The sequence below is a fragment of the Carassius auratus genome, chromosome 5 (assembly GCF_003368295.1).
Source record: "Carassius auratus strain Wakin chromosome 5, ASM336829v1, whole genome shotgun sequence".
Classification (NCBI taxonomy): domain Eukaryota; kingdom Metazoa; phylum Chordata; class Actinopteri; order Cypriniformes; family Cyprinidae; genus Carassius; species Carassius auratus.
In genome coordinates, this window is record NC_039247.1 from 20,453,626 (window position 1) to 20,468,494 (window position 14,869).

The window sequence follows — 14,869 nt, forward strand, 5'->3', positions numbered from 1 at the left end:
CAAAAACGGCGGACATTAAGTGGAAAATTAAATATCTCTTGTCTTAATTATATTTGTGTTTTATAACGCAGCACTAACGTTACAGTAGATTGACATCAAATAACGGTTTCAATAATCACGCCTTCAGTTATGAAAAATAAATGTGTGTGTGTTTGTTTAGAAGAGGACTGGCTTCTTTGATTTTTGATAGTTTGTGGATCGTTAGGTAGAGCTCACAGCAGGTGATCGGTCAGAATCACGCAAGATTTCTTCACTGGAAGTATTTATTGGATTTACAACTGCATGATTGAAATGTACATTGATGTGTGTGTGGTTCTGAAACAATAAAGAAGTGAAAACAAACAATTAGTTGAATGAAAATGAATGATTATCATGCAAACAAACCATTATTGGCATTGACTGTATCTTATTCTAACAATACAGCAGAAATAAAATACAATAATATTATTTTAACATGGCCGAAACTGACATTAGAAGAATGAAAAAGGCTGCTATAACTATAACAATGAGAAAGCATAAACCATTCGCTATACAAAGCCTCCCTCTGCCGGTCACATAAATAACTACAACAGGCCGCTCTGAGAGGTGTCACATGACGACCAGTGTTCATGCGGACAGTGCGTGCTCTATAACCAATTAACTGGATTAAAGGCGAATATCGCCGCAATAGCTTACAAACTATGTGCAGAGGGTGCGTAACTGGTATTATACAATGTGTAACAAAAGAATAATGCCCGAGTAGAAACTTATACATTTATACATAGGAAGAAGCATTACAACGCAAAGCCTAATCAGGCAGAAAAAACCTGAGCTTAAATTAGCAACACTAAACAGACAAAACACTACCAATCTAGCATCAGCAATGACAGTAAAGGAACAACAAAATACAGATTCTTACTTGTAAAGACGCACACAGGATAAAGCAGTTGTATCAAAACGGGTTTTAAGTCCGTGCAGTTAGCGTGCACTACTGGCAAAAGTCTCGGACAGAATGCTACCAGCGTGCAGCGATCCTGAGTCAACTTGTGATTGGCTAAGAGTCCAGGTGAAGCAAGTAATCTTCCCGTAGGAGAGAGAGAGTCACAGTAAAGTGTCTGATGCTTAGCGGCCACGAGGGGGCCTTTTTTACAGCCGCCCCCAGATTACTGAAGGTAATCTGCAGAAGAAAGAAAGGCACCCATTCGTCCAGTAGTGATTAGTCTGACAACTCTGGAAGCTGGATAAGTCGAGCCACAGGGCGGGTGTACGCCCGGTCTCCTACATTCACTTCAGCAGATCGTACTTTACCATCGAGGCCAGGAAAGACGCTGGTCACTTTACCCACTGGCCACAGTGATCGAGGGAGCTGTGGGTCAATCATGAGGACAGTCTTGCCGATGTGCAGATTTGGGTTTTCAGCATTCCACTTCTGTCGGGCCTGGAGGCTGGGCAGATAGAAACGGATAAAATGCTTCCAGAAGTGGTCAGCCAACAGCTGGCTATGGCGCCAACGCCTACTGCTTAGGAGCTCGGAGTCAGGATACACCACCTGCGGGAGAGAGGCATCTGGCCGCCCAATGAGCAGTGAGTTGGGAGTTATTGGATCGGGGTCAGCGATGTCTGCAGATGTGTAGCCTAATGGTTTGGAGTTGAGAATCCCTTCAATCTCCACTAGTAGGGTTCTCAGTACCTCATCTGTTACAAGCTGGGCTCCAAGGGTTACTTGCAAGGCTTGTTTTACAGAGCGTATCTCGCGCTCCCAGCAGCCGCCAAAGTGGGGGGCGTTAGGTGGATTAAACTTCCAGTCAATTTGCTGAGAGGCGAGTTGAGCTTTGATGTCTGGAGCAAGGTCGGCGAATGCTTCCCGGAGCTCTCGATCACCACCTCTGAAGTTAGTCCCCTGGTCTGAAATCAGCTCGAACGGCTTTCCTCTGCGGGAAATGAACCGTCTTAGGGCCATGAGGAATGAATCTGCATTCAAACTGGAGAGCATGTCGATATGCACGGCTCGGGTGGTCATGCATTTAAAGATTATTCCCCAGCGCTTTTCACTCCTCCTTCCAATCGCTACAGAGTATGGCCCGAAGCAATCTACTCCTGTTGAATAAAATGCTGGCTTGAAAAGTTGGACTCTGGATGGAGGCAGGTCTGCCATTTGTGGGATTTGTGGCTTACCGCGCCATTTCTGACACTCTTGGCACTTACGCTGAAAGTGGCGGATAGCCTCTCGCCCTCCTGGTAGCCAATACTTGCGGCGCATCTCGGAGAAGACCCTCTCTGGGCCTGGATGGTGCAGACGGTAATCGTACTCTTCGATGAGCAACTGCGTTACTGGGTGTTTAGCATCCAGCACCACCGGGTGAACAGTATCCGGTTCCAGCTGGTTACTATGGCGCAGACGTCCGCCAACACGGATGAGCTTGTCACTGTGGTCGAACTCTGGTGCAAGCTTGAGAAGTCTGCTGCTCTTGGTGACTGGTTTCCCTGACTGCAGCAGGGCATAGTCAATAGGAAAACTGTCTTGTTGGACCTGTTGTAGCAGAGCCAGCTGGGCTTGCCTGTAGGCTGTGACATTGCCTGGGGCCGCCCCATGTAGAGTCTTCGTTGTGGCGGTCAGGAGGTCTCTGAAGGAAGAGAACTGCTTAGCATCTGGGAGAAGATTTGGCGTGGTAGTAGTGAGGCCGCAGAACTGAGATTTCTTGAGCTCTTCACTCTGATCTGCCTCTGTCTGAATCTGAGGACTTTGTGGCCATTTGTCTGGTTCACACCACAAGAAGGTGGGGCCTTGACCCCAGCGGCTGTCTGGTGTCAATGTGTTGAGAGGTTTGCCACGCGTTATGTCATCGGCAGGGTTCTGTGCAGAGTCCACGTATCTCCATGTGTCGCCCTCAGTGAGATCTTGAATCTCTGCCACGCGTGTACCAACAAACACTTTGAATCTGCATGACTCTGACTGCAGCCACTTGAGCACGGTAGTAGAGTCCGACCAGAGCATCACCTGCTGGATGGGCAGTGTGAGTTCAGATTTGAGGATCTGAGCCATTTGTGCTCCAGTCAGAGCAGCGCATAACTCCAAGCGTGGGATTGACTGCTGCTTTCTTGGAGCAACTCTGGATCTTGCGGTGACGAATGCTACTTGGACGACTCCATGAGAATTCTTGGTTCGGAGGTATGCCACAGAGCCATAGGCTTGCTCTGAGGCATCGCAGAACACGTGGATCTCACGCTCACAGGTAGGAGAGTCTAACTCTTGGCCAGTGTAACACCTCGGAAATGCTATGCTCTGTAGGTGAGGTAACTCGTCCTCCCACTCTCTCCATGCGGCTAGCAGGTGATCTGGCAGAGCAGGGTCATCCCAGTCACGCCTTTTGTCCCACAGGTGTTGTATGACAACTTTTGCCCTGGTGGTGTAAGGTACTAAAAAGCCAAGGGGGTCGTATTGGCTTGCCACCACTTTATAGATGTAGCGCATAGTGACAACTTCATCAGTGGCTAGAACTTCTCGACACTTGAAGGACAGAGTGTCCTCTCGACAGTCCCACTGTAGGCCCAGGGCTGATTCTTCTTGATCTGGGTGACCTTGGGCGATCCACTTTTCAGCACTAGCCGATCTTGCCTCAGCAGGGAGGTGACGGATGGTGTCTGGATGTGTACTGGCCCACTGGCGTAACTCAAAGCCTCCTTCAGCAAGAAGAGTCTGCAGCTTGTCAATGATAGGCTTAGCATCTTCAACTGTAGGCACACTTTGCAGCCAGTTATCAACGTAGAAATGTCTTAACACAGAGTCTCTCACTGCATCAGCTGGCTGAGTATGGTCGGTGACATGCTTCTGTAGGGCATACGTAGCACAGCAGGGGCTACAGGTAGTGCCGAAGGGAAGCACCTTCCACTGATAGACTGTAGGTTGTTCATCACGCTTTAGCTCCCTCCAGAGGAAGCGGAGAAGAGGCTCATCCTCTGGTAGGAGCCTGACCTGGTGAAACATTCCCCGTATGTCACTGCTGAAGGCCACACAGTGTTCTCTGAATCGTAGGAGAACTGAAAGGAGTGGTGGACCAAGGGTTGGACCCGGGAGCAGGAGTTTGTTTAAGTCAGTGGTGCCATACTGGAAAGAGCAATTGAAAACCACTCTGTGCTTGCCATTGTGCTCGACAAGGTGGTGAGGGATGTACCAGCTGCTTGAGGTGTTCTCTGTGCCAGGGGGTAGTTTTGCCACATAACCAGCCTGTTCAAGTCTCTGGATCTCTGCATTGTAGACTTGGGCCGTCTCAGGGTTCTTTGCCAGCCGCCTTTCTGTATTCCGGAGCTGAGGAAGTACTGCCTCCTTTGGTGCGCAGAGCTGAGGAAAGTTCTTCACGCGGAGGAGAGGAGTTGCATAGCGGTGGACACCATTAACATGTACTCGCACCGTCTGTTTATCCAAGCATTCAAGGGCCTCCTTGTCCTGCCGTGACCTCGTACTGGCCTTTTCGCTGCGCCATGGGAGGATGTCCAGTTGCCACAGCCTCTCGACATGCTGGTAGATGTCAGCTGGAGGCGCCCCGAAGGCGGTGAAAAAACAGCGTTGCTCGATAAGGTAATGCTTTAGATTGTTGGTCGGACCTTGCAGCGTCCATCCGAGACGGGTGCGGACAGCAACTGGTGCACCAGGGGGACCAAAGATGACTGGCTCAACTGGAGTCACCAAGTGAGGGTGGTCTGAACCAATAAGCAGAAGCGGGACAATGTCCTTGAATGAAGGGATAGAAAGCTTCTTCAAATGTCTGTATTTGCTCTGCAGTGCTTTAAAGGGATACGTGTGCTGGCCTAGCCCGAGCTTGGGTGCTGTAAAAGCTCCTTGGATGTTGTATACCATGGCTGGAGAACAGGCTGGAGAGATGCTAAATGAGACAGCCGCCCCGTGAAGCGTCTGCAGCTCCTGTCTAACTGTACGCAGGGGCAAATCCTCAGGCTGGCCTTCAAGTCCCAGTTGTTGGACAGCTGGTTGGAGGAGCAGGGTGCGTTCAGAGCCGTCGTCTAGCACAGCGTATGTCTCTAGAGTTTGGTCACCATGGCGGAGGATAACTTTACTAACCTTGAGAAGCACACGCGGGCCCTGCGGTGGCTTGCCAATGTATAGCACTTGGTCTGCACTTGGTACGGACGAAGGATTGCTCTCACTGGACTTCCCCTGGTCAGACCTTCTCTCAGCTTTGTCAGTCTTGACTAAACTTCTCTCGCTGACATCGTGCAGCACAAGCAGGTGTCTGCTGTTGCATGTTTTACAGCACATCTTCAGATCACATTCCGCTGATCGGTGTTCTCTGCCACATCGCCAACATCGGTTGTTGTCCTGAATCCACTTACATTTCTGGGTGGCGCTGAGAAGTTTGAAATTTGCGCAATTATTCAGAGTGTGCTTGTAATTCTCACAGAATGGGCAGAACTTCTTTGCTTCTAGACTGGTTGGAGGAGTGACTTTAGCTGGCTCCCTAACCGGTTTGGGTTCAGCCCCCAGCAGGAGGACTGAGGCCTTAGGTGACGACTTTACATTACTCTTGGATTCTTTGGGCCTAGTTCCAGTGTCCTTTCTCAAGCGATATTGTGCTATATCCTCCTGGATCTGGAGCTCGTATTCCAACCAATCTGCCAGGTCCAGAAGAGTGGGGATAGGAATGCGGAGCGGGTGGATGTAACGCCTGAAACTGGACCTCAGGTCATGGGGTAGCTTGCCCAGTAGACGGGTGACATGAGAACCACAGTCCAGCTCAACTTGCCCCTTTAAACCAAGCTGCTCCAACATGCTCACCAGGGATCTGACGTTCAGAGCGAACAACCTGAATGACTTGATGTCTCCACTCTGAATGTTGGGGCCATCCATCAGTTCGGCAATACGCTGAAGGGCGAGTTGGTGTGGCTGTCCGTACTGCTGGTTTAAAGCTGCCATAGTGTCAGTAAAGGGGTAGTCAGAATTGCTGTAAGAATCTGCCACCAGCAATGCTTCCTCCAGCTTCAGATGATCCACTAATATCTGGAACTTGAAACGTTCAGTGGCATCTCTTGGAAGGAGATTGTCTAAGGCAATACGGAGTCTCGCAAAGTCTCTTGGGTTAGGACGGTTGAAGTTCGGGATTGTAGGAGTAGGCCCTCTGTATGTTCTTTCCTGTCCACCAGGGGGAGTCACTGAGCGTCTGGGCTCGTGCCAAGGTGAAGGGGGACTACGTTTCTCACGCTGATCTGGCGAGTAGCTGAAGCGGCGTGCAGGAGAGTAGTCACCTCGGCATGATGGTTCTCTGTACTCTCTGGAGGAATAACAAGAGTCTCTGTAGCTGGCGTAGCGCTCGGGTGAGCGGCGGTGGCTGCACTGCTCATAATTATGTTGAGAACTGTAGCGCCCTTCTCTGGACTCATAGCTTCGTCGTGAAGCCTGGTGCTTGCTGAGTACTGGCTCTGGAGAGCTTTTAGGTGAGGGAGAGTCATACCTGGTTGTTTCCCTATAGTCCTTTGTCTCTCTACTGTAGTCATGACGCCTGTCAGAGGACCGTTGTGGTGGTGTCTCTCTGTCTCGGAAGTAGACTGATTTGTACTGGGTTGAAGCACCTCCGTATTCCAGCCCTTCTCTGTAAAGTCTGTCTCTGGCAGCTACAGTACGTGGCTCTGAACGGGAATTGCTGGGCTCCGCCCTGGCTCTGAGCTGCTCGTTCTGTATTTTTAATTCCTCAATTGATGCTAGGAGATCTTCCCTTTCACGCTCTAGTATGCGGCACTCCCTTCTCCACTCATCTGCAGAAGATTCCCATTTATCAGTGACTGACCATCGCGCTGGGCTGTGGTGCAGCTGACTTTCTGGTGGTGCAGATCGTGAATCAGGTCTGCTGTGGTCCTCTTCGTCTAGCCGCTCCCTAGGCTGTGACTCAGAAGGCTTCATGGTTTGAGATCTGGTCGGGAGATCAGACAAGTCATAATCTTGCAAGTAGTTAGGGAGGGACCGCTGCCTCCTAGATTGTGCATTATACTCGTTATCCGAGGTGGTAGACATCTTGCTCCGCTGCAGGCTCTGGTTCCGGCTCGAAGGACCACTTTGTTTAGAAGAGGACTGGCTTCTTTGATTTTTGATAGTTTGTGGATCGTTAGGTAGAGCTCACAGCAGGTGATCGGTCAGAATCACGCAAGATTTCTTCACTGGAAGTATTTATTGGATTTACAACTGCATGATTGAAATGTACATTGATGTGTGTGTGGTTCTGAAACAATAAAGAAGTGAAAACAAACAATTAGTTGAATGAAAATGAATGATTATCATGCAAACAAACCATTATTGGCATTGACTGTATCTTATTCTAACAATACAGCAGAAATAAAATACAATAATATTATTTTAACATGGCCGAAACTGACATTAGAAGAATGAAAAAGGCTGCTATAACTATAACAATGAGAAAGCATAAACCATTCGCTATACAAAGCCTCCCTCTGCCGGTCACATAAATAACTACAACAGGCCGCTCTGAGAGGTGTCACATGACGACCAGTGTTCATGCGGACAGTGCGTGCTCTATAACCAATTAACTGGATTAAAGGCGAATATCGCCGCAATAGCTTACAAACTATGTGCAGAGGGTGCGTAACTGGTATTATACAATGTGTAACAAAAGAATAATGCCCGAGTAGAAACTTATACATTTATACATAGGAAGAAGCATTACAACGCAAAGCCTAATCAGGCAGAAAAAACCTGAGCTTAAATTAGCAACACTAAACAGACAAAACACTACCAATCTAGCATCAGCAATGACAGTAAAGGAACAACAAAATACAGATTCTTACTTGTAAAGACGCACACAGGATAAAGCAGTTGTATCAAAACGGGTTTTAAGTCCGTGCAGTTAGCGTGCACTACTGGCAAAAGTCTCGGACAGAATGCTACCAGCGTGCAGCGATCCTGAGTCAACTTGTGATTGGCTAAGAGTCCAGGTGAAGCAAGTAATCTTCCCGTAGGAGAGAGAGAGTCACAGTAAAGTGTCTGATGCTTAGCGGCCACGAGGGGGCCTTTTTTACAGTGTTCTTTTTTTAACATTTTTGATAAGGAAAGTAGCAACATTGTCCATGGCCGTTACTATGGAGATTAGGACAGTCCGCTTTGCGTTACGTGAGCAGAGCAGTTGGCGCGCTGGTCTCATGTTTTAGTTAAACTATCGTCATTAAACAAACATTTTTGTCCTCTTTTAGCAAAGATCATATACATGCAGTATAATTATTTATTAGTCAGTTTGTGATATTTGATATATTGGGTAGATATATGTTTTTACAACCCTAGCACAACCCTAAAACGGAAGAACTACAACTGGGGTGCTGATGTCAACACAATTACTGAAGAGGGGTCTAGGGAGTTGTAGTTTTTTTTAAAACACTGGGTTTTTCTTAAAATTGGAAGTTGTAAATACTTAATTGGTGGCATTCCAGGGATTTTAGGGGATATCAAACAAATTTTTGGCATCAGACTTTAAATATTGTCTTGTTCAATTGGGGATTTTTATTTTTACGCCATAGCACACCCCCCTCCCCACCACATCCCTTTGTGACTATGCTGAATTTATAACCCATGTCAACATCTATCTATTACAGTTTGTCTCATGTATGTAACCCTTTTTGTCCCATAATTATAAGCCTTCAAATATGCCCTGTGGTTAAGGTTCAAAGGTCAATATCTCAAAGCAGGAATAATATAGAACCTTTAGATTGATATATGTTACTCTCCAGGTCAAGACCTTTCCATAGATGTATTTGGTTAAGCTCTATGACAAAGTTAAAAAAAAAATCACATTTTGGACATGTACCCTAACAGCCTCTGGTTCAGAGAGCACTTTGAGGGCTTCAAGTGTGTGTGTGTGTGTGTGTGTGTGTGTGTGTGTGTGTGTGCGTGTGTGCAGGGGCATCAGACTAGGGGTAAAACCAGTACTGATTACAAGGGCCCCAAAGGAAGAGAGGGTCCTTGAAAAGTCTGGAATATATTTTATTTTACCTGGATATTTTTAGGGAGGCCCATCAGGACTGCATAGGGCCCGGGATCTTGTGCAACGCCCCTGTGTGTGTGTTGAAATTATGATCAAAATGAGGATTGTTTGAGATTTTTTTTGATTGAGATCTTTATGATTATGGAGGGTTTTATGCCAGGATGAACACAGTCATTCAAATCATTTATATATGCCACAGCAAATAGGCTACACAATGCATCTAATGATATAGTTAGATTTAAGTAGACAAGAAAAGTGTTTGCAGTGCTTTATTGGATGGCATGGTTCACTAGTATATAACTCTCTCTCACACACGCACGCGCACACACATACACACACTTGGATATGTGGTTTACGGGAACTCTCCATTTTTTTTTTTTTTTACACCATTTAGTATGGTTTTTTAAAGCGGTATGGTTTATGAGGACACAGATGTCCTCACAAACCATGTTTTCGTTGTAATACCCATGTCATTATGCAAATTTGTGTCCTCATAAACCATATACAAAAACACACACACACACACACACACACACTAACAGCAGGCCCTGACAGGAGGGGACAGAGTAAAGGTACACAGGACCTACAATTTCCACACTTTTATCAGCCCCCGGTCTTCTATTAGTCCAGTGGACCCGAACATCCTGTGTGTAATATAAATGTGGTGTTCAGTGTGTGGCCATTGAAAATGTGTTCAAATATATTTTCTATTGTAAATATTTGTAAGTCGCTTTGGACAAAAGCATCTGCTAAAGGATTAAATAAATATATATTCTTCACAGAAAATGAGCCAAGGCCAAAGTGTCTGAGTTTGAACAAATAATTAATCGTATCATTTTTATTTTGATAAAAAATGAAAACGGGTCCAACAGACCCGGACACCATACAATGGTTAAATGTAACTGTCACAAAAGTGGCATCACGTTTTTACGTGTGGGCAACGTAGCTCTGAGAGGTCATTGATTGACACGTGGGTTGCCCTATCACAGAGGCACAGAGGTCAGCAGATTGACAAGTGAGTGGGAGGGGGGGGGGGGGGGGGGGGTCCGCTCTTTCCGCCACCCACCATTCATACTAGTGATGGGAAGTTCGGCTCTTTTGGCTCAGCTTCCAAAGAAGATCCGGCTCTTTCGACTCCTGAATGGGTCTTAATTTAGGATTTTTTGCAGAGCTTTGTTTTACCATAATTTTGCAAATATTAATGGTTTGTGTGTTGAAAACCCTTTCATGTGCAGTATTTTTTATGAGAATCATTATAATTGCTTAAATTTTGTGCATTTATTTTGTTACAAAACCAGTCTTTTGTTTAATATTTTAAACAAAAATTTTATTGCACAAATTAACAACAAAACCGAATATAAATCCAATAGAAATAAAAAAAAAAAAAGCAAATAAATCCACAGAACTAGAACCAAACTCAAGCAAACAGTTTTAATGTCCTCAGTGAAGATTGGCATTCAAAAAAAATCAGATGCCTCAGCTTTGATGGACTGATCATATTTCTTTTTTCTGTGATTATCTGCCCTGTTTTTTTAGATTCTCTCTGAAGGAACAGATGTTGCCACAATACACACAGTCTCCCCTCCATTAACGTTGTTACGACTCCTTAACTTGCAGTGGAATGCCGCTTCACTTCACCCCCCTCTCTGTTTTTACATAATGTTATGATCCCATATACTCACATCTGATTGGCCTCGATGCGATTGCTGACCAATCAAAACAAAGTTCTGCCTTGAGGTAAGCAGCCAAAGGAAAAACATTTTTGGAGCCGGCTCTCAATCGAAGCGAACCGGCTCTTCTGATTCACTACAAAGCATCGGCTCTCAGAGCCGCATCTTTTGCGCATGACCCATCACTAATTCATACTGTACATCCTCAAAGGTAGGTAATGAATACACGTAGTGATATCAACATATGCTTACGGAACCGGAATAATAAAGTTAGTTAGCGCTGTCTAAGCCATCATTCGTTAATTATTTATCACCATGAATTTATAGGGATGTGTCCAAGGTCATAGGGGTTTATCCAGCATTAACGTATATTAGCCTACCCATTTAACGTTAGCTGCAGTTGGCGGCAATGTGCTAATCGAGTTCAGAATGATAAGTTGGAAACTTTATTGATTCCAAATTCATGTCACTGCAGCAGAACAGTCAACTGCATCAATATTTTTTTCCGTGGCCGGATAATTTCATACGTCTTTTATTAATGGCCCGCGGTAAATCGCACTCCCACCACTCACTCAAACTACAAATCCCAAAATGCACTGCAATAGCTTACACACAGGTCATTAAAACGGCTCAAGGGCAGAAATGTATAGTCATTTAAACGCAAAATAAACTACATCGATATTAATGATATCTCGTGCTGTATCGCGTTTGAAAATATGAAACACACATGAAGTGTTGATATCTGACACTAGCCTACTGATAATGCTGAAATAGTCCAAATTACAAATATTTGTAATGTAACACTTAAATAAGGCAGTTCCTATGTCTCTTTGGTTATTAAATGTTGATTGTTTTATATTCTAGTTTTAAGATGCCACGAGGGTCAACAATAACAACCTGTGTGGGCTGCAAAGCAGCTATTGGTGTGGCCACCAAGACCTGCAAATATTGCCAGTCTGTACAGCCAAGAAAGCAAAGACTGGCAAAAAAACTTAAGAATTTTGAGGACAGAAAGGAGAAGTGGTTAAAAAACCAAACCAAAAACCAAACCACCTCTCATGTTATTGATGAGGCATCTGTCTTGGTATGTGTTTAACGTCTGTAGCCCACAATGTTTAAGACATTTATAATTGCCTATATTTCTGTGTGTATATATATATATATATATATATATATATATATATATATATATATATATATATATATATATATATATATATAAAATATTATATCTTTATTTTCAGGTCGAAAAGTTAAACACATTGGGGTACAAGGCCATAGTCTTCATTGGAAAGAAAACAAAGAAACAGAAAACCTGGTCCGCACAAGTCCTCCAGCCAAAATGGCAGCTGTCAGACCATTCTGCAAAATGCCTGGACAGGATGAAGGCTCTTTATGAACTGTTAATTGACGGTAAGTGTGTGCGATTATTTAAAATCTTACTCCATAGTCAACATAAAAATAAATGTGACAGCAATTACAGTTGTGGATTTTCTTGGTACCGCTGTCACAGGGCAAACCACAGTGGGCCAAAAATAGCTATTCATTTGTTGCTTCATCAAATTTGGTCTTTGCTTTATCCAATAGGTGTTTCTTTTAGTTTCTTTTGTTTAATAAAAAATGTTTCTACTTTCAGAGTCTTACATATTAATATATAAATATATATATCATCTTTGACTTTGGGAAACACTGGTCAGCCTTTTTTTTATTTTCTGATGGTTTATGGACCAAACAACTTATTGATTCATTGAAAAGATTATGAAAATAACAGTTGTTTGCAGACCTAGTTTCTTTTACTAGTCAGTGAGCCACATAGCTCACTGATTTGTCTGCTATACATAGCAAAATAGTCAACAGCAAGAGGCATTGCTCAATTCAACTTCAAAAAACTATAAACACATATCTCCACTTCACATGAGATAATGAGATCCTACAATTTGCACCAGAGTACAAAATCAGCCTCACCTCAGTTCTACAGAGAGCATAGAGTCCATAGGGCAGCATTTATAGACAGAAGAATACAAAAGACAAATGTACTGGACATTTCCTTATGGAGCACAGTCCATGCTAGAAAAAAGGGGACCTTTGTTCTTATTACAGGAGGTGAATAATTTCCTCTTTTTGTACCATTTAGGTTGTACTAACCAGCAGCCCGCCACCGGTCCTCCTCCCATCCAGTCCACCACCAGTCCTCCTCCTCCTCCCATCCAGTCCACCACCAGTCCTCCTCCTCCTCCCATCCAGTCCACCACCAGTCCTCCTCCTCCTCCCATCCAGTCCATCACCAGTCCTCCTCCCATCCAGTCCACCACCAGTCCTCCTCCTCCTCCCATCCAGTCCACCACCAGTCCTCCTCCTCCTCCCATCCAGTCCACCACCAGTCCTCCTCCTCCTCCCATCCAGTCCACCACCAGTCCTCCTCCTCCTCCCATCCAGTCCACCACCAGTCCTCCTCCTCCTCCCATCCAGTCCACCACCAGTCCTCCTCCTCCTCCCATCCAGTCCATCACCAGTCCTCCTCCCATCCAGTCCATCACCAGTCCTCCTCCCATCCAGTCCATCACCAGTCCTCCTCCTCCTCCCATCCAGTCCATCACCAGTTGTCCTCCTCCTCCCATCCAGTCCATCACCAGTCCTCCTCCTCCTCCCATCCAGTCCATCACCAGTCCTCCTCCCATCCAGTCCATCACCAGTCCTCCTCCAATCCAGTCCACCATCCAGCTCACCACCAGTCCTCCCATCCTACCCCTCACAGAACCACCTCAGCAGAAACGAAGTAAGTTATGTTGATATTTTCAAATAGCATATAAATCATTATTCAATTGCTAGTCATCTTTTTTTTCATATGTTGTTTAATCACGGTATACATGATAACCATGTTAAACATTTAATCTGTCTCTCCTTCTTAAACTGAAACAATACTCTAAACAAGGAAATGTATTTAAATTTGAAAAAAAGAAAAAAAATCCAATGACCGATTAGTGTGAGGTGACTTTTGAGGTGTTATACCAGTAACTACTGTAATATGTAGGTCTGGATAACTTGCCTTTCAAATATTATTAAAGGCAAATATAACATTTTTAAAATTCTGCCAGGAAGATTGACAGATGCTGAAGCAAAAACAAACTTTTGGCAAGTGAATTACTGAAGTGGTATCAGCCACAATGTGCCACTAGAAGAGCTTCAATCTATATAGGAACTGATGATGATGGAGAGCACTGTTGCACATCCAAGGTCTGCTGTAGGTGTTTGGTGACTCATTTTTAGCTGTATAGGATGCACTTCAGTCTACTGTGCATATGGACAAGCTCAGTATGTGCACACACACACATCAAAATACATGGCTGTAACAATTAACATCCTGTGCTGGTTTCTGTTAAGTAAGGGATAATGTATAGCGAGGCGGTTGTTATAGCGAATACAACCACGACAGGCTGATCGGGTCTACCAAAATGGCTACCTACCAAATAAATAAATAATTTTACACAAAATATTGATTTAAAAAAGGAGTTTATTGATTTTAAAACGATTGTATTGCTTCCGTTAAAGAACACCGTGTCCATGGGAACGCTCTGTTTTTCCATGGCAACGGTGTGTAATACTTATCAGTGGTCTGTTATCAAGAAATAACATTCTACATTAGAATTTAACCAAACCATGTAATAATAAATGATAATCAACTCAAAATATGTGTAACTTAGCAAGCTTTCATATTCTGTGGGGAGCGTGGATTCATGTCATCGTAATCAATTTCTTATTTCTCAGTTTGTTTATATGTGTTTATACACTTATAAATTAGGCCCCTGATGATCATAAAAAACCCTATTCCAGTGGAGTTCCTATGTTCAATGAATTTACAATGAAGACAAGATATTTAATGTTCAAACTGAAAAGCTTTACTGTTTGTTTACAAAGATTCTCTCATTTTGAATGTCATGGGGCATGGGTATGCCATGGACACTAACACACCCCCATGGCTTTTGAACTTAGCACTGATAACAATCTGGATGGTCCTTTTCCTCTTTATCCCGAGGTACACAACGTCCATGATTTCAAAAATCTATTTCAAATGCGGACAGCACTCATAGCACTTGTAGTAGCGACAAACTGTGTTAACATATTTTTTTCCAAAGTGTTCCTGAGCCCACATTAATATCCTTTACAGTAGTGATTCCCACCATCACATAACATCCCCAGAAGGCTCAGTCATTCACAACCAAGGATGAC

General features: G+C 44.4%; 1 protein-coding gene and 1 long non-coding RNA gene across 3 annotated transcripts; one reads left to right on the top strand and one right to left on the bottom strand.

The window, feature by feature from the left end:
- Window positions 1–157: 157 nt before the first annotated feature.
- Window positions 158–8,012, bottom strand: LOC113080395 (uncharacterized). 2 transcript variants are annotated; one of them, XR_003281852.1, is made up of 2 exons: window positions 899–8,012; window positions 158–315 (listed from the first exon to the last, which is right to left on the bottom strand). XR_003281852.1 is itself a non-coding variant. In XM_026252570.1 (2 exons), exon 2 carries the CDS (start codon window positions 6,995–6,997, stop codon window positions 1,196–1,198), a length of 5,802 nt encoding a protein of 1,933 aa, XP_026108355.1. In that variant the 5' UTR covers window positions 6,998–7,202; window positions 7,786–8,012; the 3' UTR covers window positions 158–1,195. The 2 variants fall into 2 exon arrangements, 1 of the variants encoding a protein (XP_026108355.1); XM_026252570.1 differs by having other exon boundaries at window positions 158–7,202; window positions 7,786–8,012.
- Window positions 8,013–10,387: 2,375 nt separating this feature from the next.
- Window positions 10,388–12,874, top strand: LOC113069334 (uncharacterized). Its single transcript, XR_003279707.1, has 4 exons — window positions 10,388–10,853; window positions 11,507–11,726; window positions 11,887–12,055; window positions 12,777–12,874. It is a non-coding gene; the product is annotated as an uncharacterized LOC113069334 (long non-coding RNA).
- The last annotated feature ends 1,995 nt before the right edge of the window (window positions 12,875–14,869 follow it).

What these genes read in the sequence shown, in the direction of transcription:
- LOC113080395 (XM_026252570.1), bottom strand. Translation starts at nt 6,997, where the DNA reads ATGTCTACCACCTCGGATAACGAGTATAATGCACAATCTAGGAGGCAG.